General features: G+C 47.5%; 1 protein-coding gene across 6 annotated transcripts in view; it reads left to right on the forward strand.

Annotated features, from left to right (window-relative positions):
- LOC8053780 (host cell factor 1) overlaps window positions 1-19,995 on the forward strand; it is a 46,391-nt gene that overhangs the window by 22,513 nt on the left and 3,883 nt on the right. For all 6 annotated transcript variants that reach the window (XM_040219110.1, XM_040219112.3, XM_040219111.3 and 3 more), the window contains 11 exons: window positions 3,038-3,196; window positions 3,666-3,775; window positions 5,338-5,556; window positions 5,721-5,886; window positions 6,241-6,320; window positions 7,452-8,811; window positions 14,265-14,495; window positions 15,579-15,698; window positions 16,890-17,104; window positions 17,526-17,663; window positions 19,417-19,605. In XM_040219110.1, coding sequence (XP_040075044.1) covers window positions 3,038-3,196; window positions 3,666-3,775; window positions 5,338-5,556; window positions 5,721-5,886; window positions 6,241-6,320; window positions 7,452-8,811; window positions 14,265-14,495; window positions 15,579-15,698; window positions 16,890-17,104; window positions 17,526-17,663; window positions 19,417-19,605 — 2,987 coding nt within the window. The remainder of the gene's footprint in view (window positions 1-3,037; window positions 3,197-3,665; window positions 3,776-5,337; window positions 5,557-5,720; window positions 5,887-6,240; window positions 6,321-7,451; window positions 8,812-14,264; window positions 14,496-15,578; window positions 15,699-16,889; window positions 17,105-17,525; window positions 17,664-19,416; window positions 19,606-19,995) is intronic.

A 19,995-nucleotide genomic window follows, 5' to 3' on the forward strand; every position in this document is an offset into this window, starting at 1 on the left:
CGCGGAAGAGGAGTACGCCCCGCCCCTCACTCTCCTTGCGTTGCGGAGTTGAACGACGCAGCGTCTCGACTTCCAGCAAGATCTGGCAACTACGCCAGGCCGCGGTATTGTTTTGGTTTGACGCGGTTTGCGAGCACATGTAGCGAAGACGTGACCGGAGAAGTGCCCCTGTGATGTTCCCGGAAGACGGAAAGTATCGTTCGTAATCGTCGTGCGTGCTTTGAAAGCGAAGGGAGTCACAGGATCCACGAGTGCGCAACCACAAGCCAAGGTTCACGACAGCGCTGCGTTGGTTCCGGCGATCTCGTTCTGTTTGGTGCAACACGGCGATGCGACAGAGCTGAAACGTTCGTGGTGTGTGTAATGCGGTGCTAACACGGAGCGCAAATTGGTTGTTGTGGGGTTGACGTTCAACCAGTTAAGTCCCGTCGTCGTCAGCTGATCCAGTCAAACTGGTCCGGGAGGACGCTGGGAGCGTTTTTAAAAGTAAATCTGCCTCGCTTGTTTCAAAATGTGGAAGTTTCCCGACGCATACCATACGTAAAAAGCTGCGGGCGTTTTCAACAAAATTACGTCATTTTAATTTAACAATGGACTCCGAATTGTCCTAAATCTGCCGTTTTTATGCTTCGTGTTGGACTGCGTTTGCACAGCGACGTGTTGCATCGTGCGGTGTGAATAAATTTGGGCACGATTTCGTACCTGCCTACAGATGCATGAACTGAGACCATTTTTACGTAGTGGACATAGTGCTTTTTTATTTTCTGTCTAGTCGCGGACGTTAGGTGCACACGGGGCGAATCTCGACGGCCTCCAGAGCGATATGACGAGAACGTAACTAGACACGTTGGTCGCTACGCGAACGCCCGATTGCCTCCAGCCAAATAGCATTCCTTTCGGGGCGACATGGCTGCTGGAAGGCTCACTGTCGGGATCACGCATCTGACATCTCCGAAAAGTCAGCATTTGCACGCGCAAACAAGCAAAGCAAAACAAAAAAAAAGGCACGCTAAGCAAGCAAAGAGGAAAACAAAAGAACCGCGCTATGAAAGCCAAAATCCCGCGTCGCTTCCTATCACTAACACCTGCGACAGCTGCTAAACACACACTGCTTCACTTCAAGAAGTCTCACTCAAGCACCTGGGTCAGCACGAAACGACGAAACACTGATCACTTCGGCGAAACGATTAGTCGAGGTAGGCGAGACAGGCGGGAGCAGAGACTTGGGCAGCCATGAAAGAATGGCGAAGCTTTTGTTTGTATGAATCCAAACGGAAGTGCCCGTCTTGTAAGCCCTTTGTAAAGAATAATAACTCTCATCACATGGGTTATTCTTTAAACGTAAAAATATGCCGCTCAAAAGGAAATTGCAACATATAACAAAGGTTTAAGAACCAAGATCTAAGCTGTCAATCAAACTCTTAGCCAATGAGAACCTTTTGGGATTGACGTCACATAATCACAACTTCGTGGCGCGCGATTTAAAACGGACGAAATAGCCGCAAACTAAAATGAGTCTCACGCAATAAATATTGCTGTAAAAAATGTTTTTTCTCGCGGAAAAATTGTTTTTTGACATGCTTGTCCCAATTAGGCTATTTAAAAAAAAACTTTTTTTTTCTTTGCAGTTACCCTTTAATGTGCGTTTTAGGGCTGGTTCACATGTCTTTGGCAGGAATTCTCAAACTTTTGTAAACAATGGTGCACACACCAGGGAGTGTTTGACACATAGCGTCAATGGATGACTCTGGTCTTCCAAACAAGGTTAACTTTTTAACCAATAATTCTTATTTGTATGAAACTTGCAGGGTATATTCAATAGCTGGGAAAGAGGATGACATGCAAAGTTTTAAGTTTCCAAGTTTATTTTCCAAAGATACGTAAAAGTATGTTAAATAAACTCTGCGCCCCCCGAAAAAAAACTATAGGAAAGGCAATGATGATGGACAGTTCTTTTGGCTAAACATGCGGTATAACACCCGTGTCACATGACTATGGAAAGAAATTACAGAAATTTTATTATTTTTTACAAAAAACTAAACTGTGAAAAAAAAGTTCATTTTTTTGTGTGCAGGGTTGAAGATCCTGTAGCTTTTCTTAACAAGACCATGAGAATACAGAAAATAAGCTTGCAGTGGCATTCCTTACAAGATTTCTGTACAGAAACTTCAAAAACTGGCTCCACACATCAATGTCAAATTATAGTTTTCCTGAACCAAGGTTTTATGACAAGAAGTGAAACTGAGATAGACACGTTTGAAAGTTCAGAAAGCTGCACTTGATCCAGTGCCGACATGTCAGAAATAATATTTGTTACAGGTGTGAAGCTTTCTGACAACATCCAGGATATTTGAAAGCTGATAAGACTACTTGTTAAAAATGTGACTTTAGAAAAAAATAATTAATATATCTTTAAGGTATTGTCTGTTTTTAAGCTGGAAGAACACTTTACTGAGGGGCATCGGCAGCCAATGGAAGTTGGGGAGTTGGGGGGGCCCCTGAGGGTAGTCGGAGAATAGTTCCTGGGAACCCAGCTCGCGAACCTCACGGTTTAGACCAGGGTTCTCCAAACATTTTGGCTAACGGGCCGGATGGGGGGTCGGTTGTAGTCTCGAGGGCCGGAATATAAATATAAAAATGTAAACTAAATAACAAGTTGTAATTTTTCTGCTCACTTCATGTGCGCATTTGGTGCGCATCGTGGCATAATATGTATATATTTTCTTTTACACGTGTTTATTTTTGCGTTGTTAGCAGCGGGCCTGCTTAAAGCGGGCCATGGGCCAGGATGTTACTGGAAGAACTGCGGCCTGCTGAGGTGCCAGTGGAAGGCCTCCGCGGGCGGGGGTTCGGAGACCCCTGGTTTAGACTCTAGGGTGTCGTGAAACATTGTGACTTCCTTTGTCATAGTCTCTCAACCTTTTTATTTCATTGTCCTCAATATCACCTGGCTGCATGCTCGATTAGGCTGTGAGAGTCACTGTTCCTGGGCACTGGCTGAAGCCTGCGGATGGGTTTGCTCTCTCCCTGGCTGCAGCCAAGACGGGCACGACATCTGTGAACGTGCTGCCCATCTCGGCGGGAGCCCAGCTCAACTCTGTGACCTCTGCCAGCGGGGTCAAGATGATTGTGGTCTCGTCTTCGGGACTGACGGGGCAGCAGGCGTTCACCATCCTCACCACTGCAGCCCCAACACGTGAGCAGGCACAAGTTCCCTCTCGGCCTTAACCTCAACTGTCGTGCCACAACGTACAATGGTGTTGCGGGAATTCTGCCCTTCAGAGTGAGAGTCGTGATTTGTAGTGAACAGCAATATAACCTTCAGAATAGAGCAAGAAACGAATGCGATCGAAACTCCAGCGGACCGTCAAAAACGGTTCCGCTTATCAGGAGACACCACTTCGTAGACTTGTGCAAGCGCTTTGCTGGATTCCACTTGTAAAAGTTATGCAAGCTTTTACTTTGTCGTTTGTCGACTTTTCTCTCGTCTATCCCTTCTTTTTTGCTTCTTTGTCTTTTCCCATTTCCTTTCCTTTTCTTCACATTTTATTATATTTTTTAAGCTTCCATGGAACCTTCTTTTCCATTAAAATTTCACCTCCTGCTGGCTCGCAAGTGGTTTGAGTTGTTCTAGTGGGAGACTGTTGTCTTTCCATTTGGTGCAGGCACTCAGCTGACGAGCAGCACCTCGCCTATCACCATCACAATGCCAGCGTCCCGTGGCACCAGTGCCCTGACCATGCCGGCCAAGACCCTTGCCGGGAGCACTATCCAGGTAGGGATCTCTCTCTCCCTTTCCCTGTCGGCCTGTCTTTGTGTACCCTCCCCCCAGAATGTTTTCTACTTCAACAAAATCAATGGGTGTGAACATCGCCGGTCCCTTGCTGGCACGTTTGTGCCTCTGAATGAATGTGTAAACAAAGTACTTATACGCAGTGTTTGATAACATTCACTTGGGGTACGCCCATATTTCTTGTTATATTAGTGTTCTTGACCAACGATTTCCAGCCTGTGTATTAGGGAAACGGAAGTACCTCTTCGTAGTATCGATCAATATAGCAAAGATATGGTTATAGTGTAGTGGAAGTATGTTTTCTAAACTGGCACAGGCGTGGGCAATAGGTACACCTCTGCATGCAAAGTGACTTTGTCCGCAGAGCTATGTCCCGCAATGCTCTCCGCAACTCTGCAGACAAAGTTAGTGACATGGTGGCGTCTTCATTGCAGAGAGCATAGCGGAGGGAAAAACGGCCTTATGAAAAATCCTTATTGACATAGCAAAGATTAAAAAAAAAAAAAAAAAAAGCTCTTCCTTACCATACTAGCGTGACAAAGGCATTGGTGTTAGTGTGGGGAAACTGGGTTCACATGTGGAGACTGGATGGCGCAAAGTGGCCCTCTGTTGCGTAATGTAAGTGCATGAGCGCTCCGTGAATATCTTGCTCGTGGGTGCCATCTTTTGCGGTTGCAGCGTAAATGAGGCTTTCTCAGGCCCGTTGGAGTGCGAGACACAGTACATGGGACGTGCGGAAAACGGAACAATTATTGGAACGCAACAGCGTCGAGTAGAGCCCTGGCACCAGCTCGCGGCAAAAGAAAACCAAACACTCCGAATTACCTCAACCGGTTGCGACAAAGGAATGCTTTTTCTTCTCTTTTCTTTTCTGTCACTCTCTCTCGTGCTTATTCTCTTGGGAAGCCTGGTGCGCGCTCGTTTCACGAAGCAGAGCGCTGCTGTTTGTCTGAGCACTTGACATTTCACCCCCGCCGGCAGTAACACGGAGGCACTCGAGGAAGAGGTCCGGCTGGCACCTCTGTCCAGTCAGTGAGGGGATGAGCGCTGCATTAGCATTCGCTTGGCAGTCGGTCTGTCGACTTCCGTTGCTAGCGCCTAACGGAATATGGTTAGGTGCCAGCCATATAACACATTCTGCATTTCAAAATAAAAAAAAAGCTACTTTACTGAGAAGAGATTTTAAATAAAAATGGTCAGGTAGGCGTAAAAAAAATAGTGGAGAGGCAAAAGGTTGTAGCATGCAAAACCGTATCTAGCTTCTTTTTTCTTTTTTTCTTTTTTTTATCCACAGCATTTGTGGTGTACGAACTAACTTAATTTCAGTGTTTGCCTTCGTTGTTCTCTCGCGACGACGACTAGGAATATGTACTGATAAGCTGCGTCCACTGATCTCTGCATCCCCTCGTGTCTCGATCCAGTTTCGGCCCGTTCGATGCACGAGTGGTTTGCACACTATGTGACGGAACTTCTCAGTCTCCGAGTGGTTCGAGGGCTCGCCGCCAATGGGTGGGGGTGTTCCTGACGCACATGTCGCGTTGCAGCTGCAGGGCACAGGCACGGCCGGCACCCAGCAGATTGTGGCCCTGCCGGCCCAGGGGCTACTTCCTAGCGGTGCCCAGGCCATCACCATCCAGACCAAGCCCGGTGCCAGCCCGTCCCAGAAGGTTCTCACCATCGTGGGCACCTCAGCCTCCGCCGCCTCCACGCCCACCCTCGCCAGGGTGGCCGGACACCAGGGGGTCACCGTGGTCACCACACAGGTAAGCCCTCGAGGCAGAGAAAACGACGCTATCCCCCGTTAGGTCGCAGCTGCCAAAAGAATTGTTATTGCATATAATGGGGTTAAATTGCAAACAATATTTTTTTTGTCTTTCCTCTTTTATCTCATTTCACAAGCCCTCTGATCTCCCTTTGTACTGCCCAGGCACTGAGCAGCCTGCCCATCTCTGCGGCCACGTCGAGCGGCAAGGTGATGCTGATGACGGCGGCGGGACAGGGCAGCGGTGTCGGCGGCTCCACCACCACGGTTTCCGGAGGGGTGACTTACACCACCATTCCGGCCTCTGCCCTGAGACTAGTCGAAGCGGCAGGTGAGCAACAGACCGTAATGACGCGATCGCTGGGACTTTCTCTGCCGCAACACGACAGGGAAGTTTTGAGCCAGATCCAATCTGGTGTTCCCAGAAGCTAAAAAGTTGCCCGAGAAAATATTGATCTCATTTGAATCCCAGACATGCACAGCGTAGAAAGTTCATGCCTGATATGAAACACAAAAGAGAGAGAGACAGAATATAATGAGAATGAATACCTACAAAATGATGCTAACTTCACACTGTTGCCAGGTGCAGCAGCTCATAGCCGTCACGCATGTGCTTGGTGTTCCCAGAGAATGCTTGTGTAGAGCAAACATGAATGACCGCCTCCTTCTTTGTCACAATGTGCAGCTGCGGAGTCCGCAGAGGCAGCAGAATCTCGGGCGGATGAAGCTGCCAATGCAGCGGCAGTGCTTGAAAGCGACCTGCAGGTGAGGCTGTTTTTTGACATTGATCCCGCTTCTGCTTAGTAATGGCTTTGCATCATTGCTTGCACAACGCAGAAGTACTGTAAGTGAGCCTATGCCATTGTAAGTTTTTCTAGGAGGGGGAGAAGCACAGCAGCTCAAATACCTGCTTGTTGTGCTTCATTTCTAAAAATGGCAGTGAGCTTTTGGAAATAAGCAAAAAAATAACATGCAAGTCTAAAAAAAAAACTATTTTGAGTGGCAATTTTTTTTTAATTAACTGGATCATTTAATATGCTTAACTGTAAGTAGGGCCTGGGTTAGTCCTAGTGTCAAACAACCTTTTGGCGTGACTAAAGCTCAGCTAATTTTACAAATAAAAACTAATCTCGTAGCTTTTTCATGCAGTACCCTCCCCCTTTGCTGGCTCTCCATGCATGCACAATTTTTACACTGGCACCCCTTTTTTCTTTTCGGCCCCCTTCCCTCCCAGGCTGCTCTTTGGTAGCGGAACTCATGTGGTTGTGCACCCCCCTGCTGCATCTCCCACTTGCGTTGCTAACTGCCCGGGCCCCTCCCTGCCCCGTACACTGCCTTGCCTTCTTTTAATGTGTGGAAGAGAATCTGTAAATAAAGCCGGCGGTGTTTTAGAAAAGACACGAGAGTGTTGCCGTTGCGGCCTTGTGTTGTTTCTTGAGTCGTCCATACATATTTCGATGCTGGCATGATGGAAAACAAGCAGCTTTACTTGTGACGGTTCCTGTCTGCCTTGACAGGATCTGGCTAGGTATGAGAGTCGTAGAAAGCAATATGGTGACTGAGCTGAAGGTAGGAGGGGCTAGGGTAGGTTACACCAGCCAAGGCTTTTCACAACTGGAGAGGATTAAGTGCAATGGTAGACATGTGCAGCACGATGTGTTGCTAAATGCTGGCTTCTGAGGGACCTTGTATTTGCATACCGTTTGCCTATGGCCAACTTGTAATTCATGGTGCCATGTGAAAATTGGGTTTCTTTTGACCAGTCCACAAAATGTGTTCGTTGGCATGAAGGCATTGCGCCCGCAAACGATAGAGGTGAGAGAGAGAAGGGGGGGGGCAGCGACGAGCAAAGATGTGGTGCATCTGCTCATGGCCCTTCCTGCCCTTGTTCCCCAGGGCATGGAAACAGACGCAGACAGTACCACGGACCCAGCCATGATGCAGTCGGCACAGGCCCTTCTGGATACCATGGTGCCGGTGAAGATTACAGCTGAAAGCGCGGAGGTCTGCGACGACGGTGTCCACTGCGGCGAGAATGACGTGTGTGACGACGGAATGCATTGTGACCCACAGCCCGCCTGCACAGATGGAATCCATTGTGGTACTCCAGAACCTTGTACTGATGGTGTACATTGTGGTACTCCTGAGCCCTGTACAGACGGTGTTCATTGCGGAACTCCGGAACCCTGTACCGACGGTATTCACTGCGGTACTCCAGAGCCCTGTATGGATGGTATCCACTGTGGAACTCCTGAACCCTGCACCGATGGTGTCCATTGTGGAACTCCAGAACCCTGTACAGATGGAATTCACTGCGGTACTCCAGAGCCCTGTATGGATGGTATCCACTGCGGAACTCCTGAACCCTGCACTGATGGTGTCCACTGCGGTACTCCCGAACCCTGTACAGACGGCCTCCATTGTGGAACTCCAGAACCCTGCACCGATGGCATCCACTGTGGTACTCCAGAACCCTGTACAGATGGAATCCACTGTGGAACTCCAGAGCCCTGCACCGACGGTATCCACTGTGGTACTCCAGAACCTTGTACAGATGGTATCCATTGTGGAACTCCAGAGCCCTGCTCAGATGGAATCCACTGTGGTACTCCTGAACCCTGCACTGATGGCATCCATTGTGGTACTCCAGAGCCCTGTACAGATGGCATTCATTGTGGAACTCCAGAACCTTGCACCGACGGTATCCACTGTGGTACTCCAGAGCCCTGTACAGATGGTATCCACTGCGGTACTCCAGAGCCCTGCACCGACGGTATTCACTGTGGAACTCCAGAGCCCTGTACAGATGGTATCCACTGTGGTACTCCAGAGCCTTGTACCGACGGCATCCACTGTGGCATCCCCAAGAAAAGTGACTGTACAGACGGCATCCATTGCAGCACACCGAAGCGCAGTGGCATGCTCTCTAGGAAAGCGTCTCACAGCCTGGCTGTGTGCGTGGTGGCATGCTCAGACGAGGGAGAGGGCACCGGAGAGGGCGGGGAAGAGCAGACGACTTCTGGCGACCAGCAGGGCGAAGGAGAGGGAGGTGATGCGGGGGGAGGGGGAGGGGAGGAGGCCCCACCCCCGCAGGAAGAGGCGGAGTCTCAGGGAGGAGGAGCCGCCGGGGGCGCGGGGGGAGACGAAGGGGACGACCAGAAGCCGCCACCGAGCGGCGCTGGAGATGCAGCTGACGAGGCCGCCCAGCCGGAGGGTGAGGATCAGGAGCAAGAGGAGGAGAAAGAAGAGCAGAAAGGTGGGCAAGTGTCTAGGGTTAGCCGCTCCTCGGAGCTAGTAACTGTGAGGAAAGCGAGAGGTTCCGACAGGCACCCAAAATCGATTCGGTCTTGCATTTCTCGCTTTTTCTGCCTTGTGCTGCTATCCTGGGTTCTTGGGCTGGAAGCGCTCCTCTATTGTTTGTTATACGTTCCTGACTGAGCCAATCAAATTGTATCGTATATGGGAAGCATTCAACAAGATGGCAGCACCACGGTGCGGATCCTAGCAGGAGCATTTCACATAGACATTTTGTGTAGCAACCGACCATAGTTTCTACTCAATTTCAGCTTCCCTGAGCATAGCTCTATTGGCTACAAGATGTATTGGTGGCGCCACCTCGTGGGCGCCCTCCTGTGACGCAACTGATAAAATGCGAGCAGACGATGAGCTATGTCAAAGCACAGAGTGACTGTTAGTTTGCATCTGTGCCAATATAAAGACGGTTTATTTATTAAAGAAACAAGTATCATGATTTTGTGGGCAATCTTTCTAATCAATAACCGCTTCGAAGTTGCTTTTTTTATATTGGAAAATCTTTACAATGTTCAAAAACAAGCCTTGAGCTTTACCATTACAGCTTGCGCAGCGTGCGTCAAGGCTATTCACAGCTTCTCTGATACTTGTTTTGTTTGTTTCTTTTCCGGATCTGTGGAGGCTGCTGTAGAAAAAGGTTTTGCATTCAGCAGAGTAAATGACGTATCGTCTTCTTAGCTTTGCATGCGCGTACAGTTGTGGTGCAAAGCGCCGCACACTTGTTTTAGCTACATCGAGCTTGCCGATACCAATCTGTCCAAGAGTGACTCGTCAGTTGCTGCTGAATAAATGCTCGTCAGCAACTGACGCTTAGCTTTTCTGGAATCAAATATGTGGCAAAGAAGCTTGTCACGTCGTGACTTCTGCTTAAACGAAAAGCAGAAATTTTCATAAATTCTTAAATTGTCGGCCATGGCCCGGCAAGTTCAGGCGATTGATTGATTTCTTCTATCCCATTTTTACGAAGGATTGATTACAAATTTAAAATCGTTTGCTGAGAAGCACATCACGCATTGTGCACAAAATTAAATATACAAACTAATTCATAGCAGCTGTATTCTTCATTTTTTGGGATGATGAAGTGTCACTTTTTTACTATAATTAGTTAGAGGTTAAGAACATTTTTAGAGGGAAAGGGAGGCTGAGGAGGAGCAGGAAGCAGACAGAACGCTGGAGAGAGATTTCCTTCTCTCAAGCATTCCATTTGCTTCCTCTTCCCCAGCCCTCCTTTCCCTCAAAAACTTTACTTAATCTCTAAATGACTATAGATTTAAGACTTCGATGGTGAGGGGGTCTCGCACGTTTCACGTTGACTGCGTGAATAGGCAGGGATTTAAATTAAACGACTAGGGAATCCAGCCACCGCTTGTTCTTGCCGATTATTCTGAGGAAATGTTTGTTTACTGGTTTACAAAATTCAAAAGAAATCAATTCGAAACTAATGAGAGACCTGCACTCACAAAACACTGGAGCCTACATGATACAGGGGGTCGCTTTCACTTTCACTTTCACTACACATGCGAGAGGTTTCAAAATTTCGCTTTTCTATTTTCAATTAGACATTCCTTTCTCAATTTTATTTTGTCCGACTCATAATTTAAAAAACGTTCAGCCTTTCCACTCTCATGAAGAAGGAAGACCAGCGGAGCTGTACTCGATACACTGTGTGCTTCTTCATCGTCGTCTGTTTTTCGCGCTGTTTCCTACGATGAATTCCCACCAACGCGCCCAACTATCCATTCTTCTACTATACCTGGAAAGGTTGGCGCCATCTACGAGCGACGGCGGAAACCATACCGGTTGTGTGCTTGCCACCGTCGCTTATAGATGGCGGTAGCTGTCCAGGTAGGTTTGCGTCGGCATACCGGACACGATCCTGGCGAATCTAGCCCTTAACGGCTTCGCTGTAAAAAATACATCTTATTCACAGTGGTAGATGTTGTAGTGGGATAAAGCACTGAATATTCTGTTTTTGTCTTCCAGTTTTTTGTAATGGGCTAGAGAACAGCACACCACCATTCGAGTGCTTCGACACCTCAGCACCAAAAGTGTTTGTTAGCGCAACTACGCTTGCAACGGTTTCAAGCATTGGCAAGCTGCAAATGTCACTTCACCAAATAAACACAATGCGTGAAACAGGCCTTGTTGCGCGTTACCCAAACAGTGCATGAAGCAAGTTGACGAGTAGAGGGATCCAGGATCGGCGCAGTCAGTCCCAGTCTGTCCTATCCGTGACGTCGGAAACGATGGTGATGATAGCTAGAGAAGCGCCCCCTGTAGTTTGCGCACGCCGCCAATACAAAACGTTCGGGGCCACAGTCGGCCTCAACTTTTTTACTCGAGAATTGGAAAGTAAGAATGCGGGTCCCCTCCTTGCGCTGGCGAAACCTGCCGCAATCATCTGTCACATGTGGTATGTCTACTCAATGCGCCAGCGAGCAAAGAGCAGTCTGGAAAGAGGAGCGAAAAATACTTTTAACATAGATTTTATCAATTAGTCACCACTGAATGTTGTTTCGTTGTGATTTCTGGATCGTCAAACACTCGCATGTTCTGTAGAGGCATATTGTAATGCAGAGAAACAAAAAACGTGGCAATCTGTTGTTTATTGTTGCCATCATTGCCGCTTACAACTGGGGGATTCACTATTGAGCCTAGGCTTTGGGCGACTCCGCCGGGCCAAATGGAATGAGGACACGGAGCAAAACGCCAGACACAAATACATTTCTGAACGTCAAGGTGTAAACCTTTTTTTCCGAAGCGAGGTGCAGACGCCGCCAAGAAGCCAGCTGGACATTAAAGGTGGTTTGAGCGGGCAGCGCTTCACTATAAGACGTGACGGGGACGCTGTTGTTGCTGACACGCCCAACCAGCTGCCAATGCTGGGCAGCACGCTCCCAATAGCCTTCTGTAATTTGTTGTGCAGAAAAGTGTTTCTGCAGTCAAAGCACCCTGGTAGTTATACTTACCCCATTGTTTTAGTAATCGCATAAAAAAATTGCGAAGGTATTTGAATGTGGCGAGAGGGACTCGAAAAAGAGCCTCCCCAAATCATCGGTGTAGAAAAAAACCTCCACTTTCGAAGAGACGGTGTACCCCTTTAATTGGGCACTGAACTTTGCGAAACGGAATTAATGTTCCTAAATTCCACGAACGACCACGACTGATTTTAACGAAGGCGACAATCCTGATGGGAATTGCAGTCGCGAACGTTTATAAAGAAGTCTGTTATAACGAAATGGCGACTATAGTGAAGTGATCACGATTTCCCATTCCCGTTATCACTTTTTCAATGTATTTGTTCCTGTTTTTAGTGAAGGAAATGGAGCTCTTGCAAGTATAGCAAAAAAACATTTTGCAATAATTCTTTAAAAAAAATTAAACTTTGTCGTTGCGATTGAGCAGCCACCCTGAACGAGCCGCAGAGGTGCCGCAAAGGCCGGCGGCAGCAGCAGCTTCTGTATCGTTGTCCGTACCCCGCTCGTTATCTGGAAAGCGCCTTTTCCGCATCGCATGCGCAGAAAACATTGTGGCGTGCCGACGGGCATTCGGAGCGCCAGTGATTCCGATCGAGCAGTTACCCCCTCTCTTAAATTTGGTCTATACACCAACGAAGCGCGAACTTGAGCCCCTGAGAGCAAAGTCGGTGCCTATGCGCTTCTTTGTTTACTTTCTGTTCGGTGTCGGCGTCGCTAATCGGTGTGGTTGCTCGCTGCGCAAAAGTCTAGCTTCGCTCAAGCACTGATTCGGTGACTCGTTGCCAGTCAACGATTGCGAGTACCAGCTCCGCTTGGCACCTCGATGGGGAAAATGGAGGCAATCTCCTCGAAACAAAGGCGTCTGCCACTCTCAACGAGATGCACAAAACAAAAAAGAATGCCATCCTCCTCTGGCAGCCGTCGCAGCTGCCGACGCAGTCCGTACGTAGCTCGCAGGATCTTGGCTAGAAGCAGCTCCGATCTAGCAAAGGGCGGATGTAGGGAAACCTCGACCACTCTCTGCAGGCGCGATAAACACGTGCCCGTGACAACCCGTGTCATCTTTTTTCTTTTCTTTTTTTTTTGCGCGTTACTTTTATGGAGTTCAGATATAACAAAGAACCAGATATGGCGAAGTAATTTCCGATTTCCATAGACCTTGTTATAACCAGTCTCGACAGTATTAGCCAAGGCAAACGTCTAAAAGCTCACGAGTAGATTTTAGATATTTTGTGTTTCATGGTCATTAACATGATTCGAAAAGAAACTTGGGTACTAAAAGCGCCAAAAGAGGGGTCAGATTAAAAATGACGACAACACAAGGTGCCTTGTGTTGCCGTCGTCTTTATTTCATCCTGGTCTTTTTATGCGTTGTGAACCAACCAGCCCAAATCACTACTTTGTTGCAAAGGAATCTTTTCTTAGTGAGTTGAGCACGTTGATAGGGAATTAAACAGTAACGAAAAAAAAAAAAATACATTTATGTATTTCTTTTGTTATGTATTTCTTTTGTTACTAAAAAAAAAAAAAATATTTCCAGTTTGGTGAAGCATTTTATATATTGATGTTATTTGTCTCTGAATCAAGACATTTTCCTGGCTAAGGTGCTCACCCAAAATTTGTGAAGTTTCACTACTTGACAGTGGGTGTTTTGTCTGTGCATTTTACTATTTGAACAGACCGTTATTTTTAAAGTGGGAAGGACAAACACATTTTGTGCAGCAACACGCGCATAAAATGACAGTGACGCAGCAGCGAACCAAACTCATGCAATACCATATGAAACTAAATACCGACAACAGATATGCCTCGCATCACAATACAATGCTTTTCGTCTTCTACATCTGCGGATCCGTTCGTTTACTTATTCATCCAATGGGCCAATAAAGTGGGGCAAGTTTAGGAAAGCGGCACGAGGAAAAGCGAGTTGTGTCGCGTGCTTCTCGTAGTAATCCAAATTTGAGTTTCATATTTTTAAAAAAAATTGCGTACAACTTCCCGAGCGTTTCCGTGATGGGGGATTCGTTCAATGTTTGGGATCTCAAAATTTTCGATCTCGAGGAACTTCAGTGTCCCTTGCCTGCCGGCCGAGGAACCCTCTCCTGTCTTGGCACTGACGCAATAAAACAGTGCCAAAGCCTACAGGCCCTCCAATACGTAATTCACGTACACCGAGAGAAGCGATTTTCTTGTAGTTGTGCATCAGTGAGTTTTTTTTTTCTTGTAGTTGTGCATCAGTGAGTGGCATCTTCTAAAATGGTGCTTAAACAGGAAAAACGCTTTACGTTGGGGCAGAGACGGTCGAGGAAATCGGGGATCTCGGGAACCCTGGGAAATCCCCGGGTTCCTAGCAACCCTGTTTGAAGACGCGCGATTTAACGGAACGAATAACCGCTACGTCCCGCGCGTGCCATTGCAGACGCAGGGGACACAGAGGCAGGGGAGAAGGTAGGGGAGGGCGGCAAGGCCCTCTCGCTGGAGACCCCCGGGGCCCTGCCCCCTGCCCAGATGTGCGTGGACGACCCGCCCGCCAGGACCGCCGCCGCACAGGGGGCCAAGGCTGAGGCCGAGGCTGAAGCTGCGCAGGAGGCCACGCCGGAAGAAGCAGCCGCCGCGCCCGTTGAGGCTGCGGCCCCGGAGGAGGAGACCGGTGCGTGCTCGCGTGCTTCTCGCCCCAGCTGCGTCCTCGCGGCTCGGGGAATACTTGCGTCTTAGCTCGGCATGGCTGCACCCTGCTTAATACAAGCATTTCGTGCTTTTCGGCCTAGCTCTGCGTTCGAGAGAGGACTGTGAAGTTTTTCCCAGAGTAGCTAACTAGTCAAAGTACTAGCATTCCTTTCCTATCCCTAGCCTTGGTGCTTGAGAATACAAAAGTGGGCAGGCTTTCTAAAACAAAATAGCATAGAATCTAAAAAGAAATAGTGACAATTTTTTTTTTTAAAGTTATGGAGGTCTTTTGTTGGATATGTGCCTCTGGAATTCCACGGATTGGGAAGGGAAAAGCAACCCCTGTGAAGGGCGTGTGGCGTGACGACTGCACATTGCACATTGCTGCCCTAGCTTGTATTCTCTGTGCACAAATTGAGAGTAGATATGAAGACGCAACCACTTATGCCAGCCAGCCGTTGGCTGGCGTAAGTGATCATGCGACCGCAGTAACAACCAGTCATGTTCTGGCGTGAACAGTATATTGTTTTAAGTGTAGAGGAAGGTGTAGTGACAGGGAACTAGCCAGCTGGGTTTGCCGGTATTTGGATGTCGTGGTACAAGTCTCAGTACATAAACGATTGTACTGAGCTGTACCTCCCTCAAAAGATTCTTATGTAAGCTCCTTTCCAAGAAACACTCGGACCCAGTCACAAAGGACCTTTTTCGAGCTCACTCACTGGGTTTGAGGCTGGTCTCTTCTCTGGTATCTCTGCTGACCCTAAAAGAGTGGGATGTAATTTTGATGGCTGGTGCCGGTATAGGCATTTTTTTCGACACTGCCGGCAGCTAAATGGTCACACCGGTGTGCATATTTCCAAAGGACATTAAGAAAGTGTACCAACTTTCTTGCAATTCTGGAACATCTCTATGGTTTTCAGGTATCTCAGAAAAGTCACTGAGAAAAGTTTTGCATGTTAACGTGCCAATTAGTACGGCCAGGTTTCTCAAACTGCCTGGCAGGGTTTGGTCTGTCGTCAAACTAAGGTTTGGGGATGGTGTTTGTTTTGTACCCCCCTGTCAGCAGCTGTTGCACCGGAGCAAGCGGCACCGGTGGAACCGCCTCCTGAGGAGCCCATGGACACAACGGAGCCACCCGCTGCTGACCTGCCTGCGCCACCAGTCGAGGCGCTCAACGAACCCACGGGTGGGTTGCACCGCCCAAATGCTGCTCGTGCGGTGGGCTCTTGTTTGCATTCATTAAAGCAGTTAAGAGATGCCAAGCTCACTGCAACAATGAGAGCCCCAGAGATGGCACTGCAATCGCGTGGGTGGCCTATCTGAGGCGTGGATGAGTGGATGTCAATGGCTGTACCCTTTATAACGGGCGGTAGCTTGCACAACCCAGCTTAGAAATGAAAAACCAAAAGTATGATTCCCCCTCGTCCTTTGAAGCCAATTTGCTCCCCCTCTGCAATTTTGTAACTATCACCTTGTGGTGAGGAATATGACCAGAATGACCTTTGGGGGATCGGACAAAACAAACTAAACATTGCCGTCTGCCTCTTTCCCCCGGCAAGGGAGTCGCCAAGTTTGCTCTGGTCAAATCTAAGCGGCGTTACCCCAGCACCGGGCCCACTGGGAAACGGGATTGGGACTTTGGACCGGAGCCATGCTGGAGGGAGTCCCAACTTTTGCTTTGTCCCCAGCTGTTTTAGTTGTACATCATTCAATTCTCCCTAGATAATTTCCACCAGTCTTCCAACCTTCTCTTTGTTAATTAAATTCATTCCCTTCTTGTCTGCAGTTTAGAGGTGATAGCAGTGTTCCCAGGTGGAAGAACAACTATTTGTTAGATTGTTAAAAACAAATGGTAAGATTCAAACAAAGATTATGTTTTCATACTTCCAGGTTACACTTTTAGCAGTTATGTAGTATAGCGGAGTGATGCAGTAATAAATATAAACTCTTTTGAAGGGCAAGACCAAGTTCCTTTTTCAGGAAGAGAAGTGTGCAAACTCGGAATAATACTTGTAGCCACTTTTTGGGCGAGTTTGACGGCCACCCTGGGCACCTGAACTGTAGTTTATTTGTCAGGGTTTCGCATGATGTTAAAAAATAATAAAGAATGGTTTGGATCCCTGGCCATAGCTTCTATGGAGTCTTGGGAGTCAAATCGGTATTTACCGGTGAACCCGATGTGGAGTCGCTTGTTTCACTCCAGGCGTGTTTCAGCGAGATGTGCATTTCTCATGCCCGTACTGTGACGAGTTTTTTATTGGTTTTGTTGTTTTCTGTACATTAATGCGTCAAGGTCGAAAGCCTCGAGTTGTCTGCAGATGGGAAGAGAGCCGAATCAACTCCGAAAACCGAAAAATTGTTCCTCAACGATACGCAGACCCCCTGTCCACTCTGGCGTCGGCCGCGATGTCCACCACGATGCCCGTCACAACGCCGGTGGTCCAGCCGGAACCACCCCCGGTGGCACCGGCACCCAAGAGCGTCGCCCTGCCCGTGCTCAAGCCCGCCGCATCACCCGCCCCGCCGCAGGTGGCCGCCGCCGCGACCAACGGCGTGGCCATCAAGACCGAAGACGGCGCGGAAACCAAGCCGGTGGGTTGCTCACTTGCGCCGCACGCTTGCGCCGGTTGCTCAGACGCAGATTGAAGTTGGCTCCGTCGAGTGGAAGGATTCGGTAGGTGGTCCTGCAAATGCATAGAGTTTTCTTTGCTTGGTGCGCAGTAAACGCTTCGGGATCCTAAGTAACGAGCTTTGTGCCGTGCCTCCCGACGTGCAGTAAAATCCCACCAAATTTGGATTGGGGGAAGTTCAAGCATTTATGCATAAGCTTTCCATTGAGAGAGCAGCCGATGTAATTACTCGGGCACAAATATTACCTGTGTTAGCATTAGCTGGATTGCGCCAGGGTTGTTGTGGCTTACTCCTAGTTCACTGCCACGAAAATGAGGCATAAGTTAATTTTTTTCTGCCGTACGGTCCGACTGATGCGCGGCAATCGTGTATCGTCTTGCAGGCAATCCAGGAGGCAGTAGCGAAGCCGTCTCCGGCCAAGCGGGACGGCATGTGGTTTGACGTGGGCATCTTCAAGGAGACCTCCTGCCTGGTCTCGCATTTTTACTTGCCATCGGAGCAGACGGAACGCAAGGACGACGTAGGTGGCATTCGCATGCTCTGGGGGACACTATGTAAAAAAGTGAATGTTTGAGCCACTTGTTTGATTTACATGACATTTACAGGGCTTGTATTTGTTGATGTTGAGAATGTTTCTGCCAAATTTTGTTAACCTGGGTGAAGTACAAAAAAAAATTGCAAATGTTCAGAGTTGAAAGTGGGCCTGTCTGCACAGGAAAACTATTGTTTTGAAATTTCTTATAAATTTATCGTTTTCATGTTACATTGATTGCTTTAGGACAGTTCAGAGCAGATAGCTATGGAGCTATATTTCTATATTATACCATCTTTCATTACAATAAAGCCACGTAAACACAACTACTGTTTTTTAGATTTCCATCTTTGTCCAAAATTTTAGTTCTTGAGCATGAAAAATGACAAAAATAAAAAATGCAAGCTCATAGCTATCTTCCCTTTAAAATGTCAACTCAGGAAAACTCATAAAAATGAATCCAAGTTAGTAATAACAAAATGATAGTTCTCCTAAAGTGAAATTTATGACAGAAAGTGGAATGGAGAAAAATGCATTCAAAGTGCTCCAACCTCTACCTTTCGTTTAGCATTGGTGGACCGAAAATAATTTATAAAGAATTAACTATGCAGTGTAAACTAATGAAAGTTTCTGGCAATACTCTCGAGATGTTGGTGGATGTAAATGACGTTTTTCAAAATCAACATTTTTGCAGAAATTGTTTTTTCTGGGTAGTGTTCCAACACTGGTCTTGGAGCTTTTTTTCTTATTTTATGACCAAAGTTAATGAAACTGCACAAGCTTATTCAGCTTTTTGTGCTGATTTCATATATCTGGTCATTTTCTCAGTCGGTAGCATTGTCCTCAAAATAATTAAAACTTGCCTGCCTTTGTTTGGATAAACGATAGAAAAAAAACTGCTCAACAAAATATTCTCTTTAACACATGGCTGGATACTACGAAGTGTAGAGAATACAATGTTGGAAGCACTTTCAAGATAAACTCATTATTAGAGATTTTACCACACATTGAAGTTCAGTGCTCAATGCATGGCCAACAAAACAAGTAATATAGCAAAAAATCAAATAGAAATTTTTCTAGACTTATATTAAAAAATCTGCTCTCAACATTGTATGCCTCACACATTCAGCTATACATTTCAGGAACGGTTATATTTCTATCTGCTCTAGATGTTGAGATATCCCTCCTGTAAATTTTCAACGAGTCCAAAAATTGTGTTTTGTGAAAACAATGTTTTAGAGTCAACTTCAATGCACATACAGCCCGCATAGATATTATAAGTTGATTTATAGCTCAAATATTCATTCACAATATTATAAGCCTGGTAGATGCAGAAAAACAACAGCCATCACTATTTTCAAAAGCATGCAGTTTTAGGAAGTTTTTGGCTCCAAAGACCCATGTCCCCCCTTAAAGGAGCACAAAAGTGGATTTTAAGACTGTCTTGTGTTTTTGCACCGCATATCGCTGCATATTTGAAAACATTTGGAGAAAGGCCCAAAGGCCTCTTTTCCTAAGAACTTGTCTGGATTGTAGTGCATTTGCCGGAAAATAGGTCTACCTTGTCTCTTGAGTCCAAACTTATCTTTTTTTTTGTTGTGTGTTGGACTCATTTGAAAAGCCCCAGTGACTGGCCTCTGCAGGGAAGTAGACTCCTAGACTTTGTTTGTCCGCGATCGAGTGCCCCGTGGCCAGGTGCCTGATCGGCGTGCGAGTGACGCATTCCGTATGCTCCCCCCAGGACGTGGATGTGGTGTCTGTCCCAGACCACTCGATGCTGCAGAAGCAGGAGCTGCTGCCAGGCACGGCCTACAAGTTCCGGGTGGCGGCCATCAATGCCTGTGGCCGGGGGCCCTGGAGCGAGGTGTCCGCCTTCAAGACTTGCCTGCCGGGCTACCCGGGGGCCCCGTCCGCCATCAAGATCAGCAAGGTGGGGCCTCCCCCCTCGAAGTTTCCCATCCTCTGAGGGGCTCTCGGTCACTCTGACCGAGAATCTAGGGGTTTTCCCCCGTCCTCTCGACGACCAACAGTCTCGTGTTGAAGCGGTTTTGGAAGTACCGACGCATAAGCCAGCTTAAATTGTGGTTGTAAACTGGGAAATATATTTGGAGTGGAGGGGGGGGGGGGGGGGGGGGGCAATGAATTAATTATGGGTAGATGAAGAGCTCCGGGTTGGAAACCCTGGGTCTTCGAACCAAACTTGGAAGTAGCAGTCAATTTAATTGGGAAGTTTTGAGACCTTACTAGCTTAGTTGCCTTGAAGTGTTTCTTCTTCTTCGCCTAGAACAAATTGACAATATTTTATCTGGAGCCCTCCTCG

The sequence above is a fragment of the Ixodes scapularis genome, unplaced genomic scaffold (assembly GCF_016920785.2).
Source record: "Ixodes scapularis isolate PalLabHiFi unplaced genomic scaffold, ASM1692078v2 PGA_scaffold2__306_contigs__length_199485367, whole genome shotgun sequence".
NCBI lineage: Eukaryota > Metazoa > Arthropoda > Arachnida > Ixodida > Ixodidae > Ixodes > Ixodes scapularis.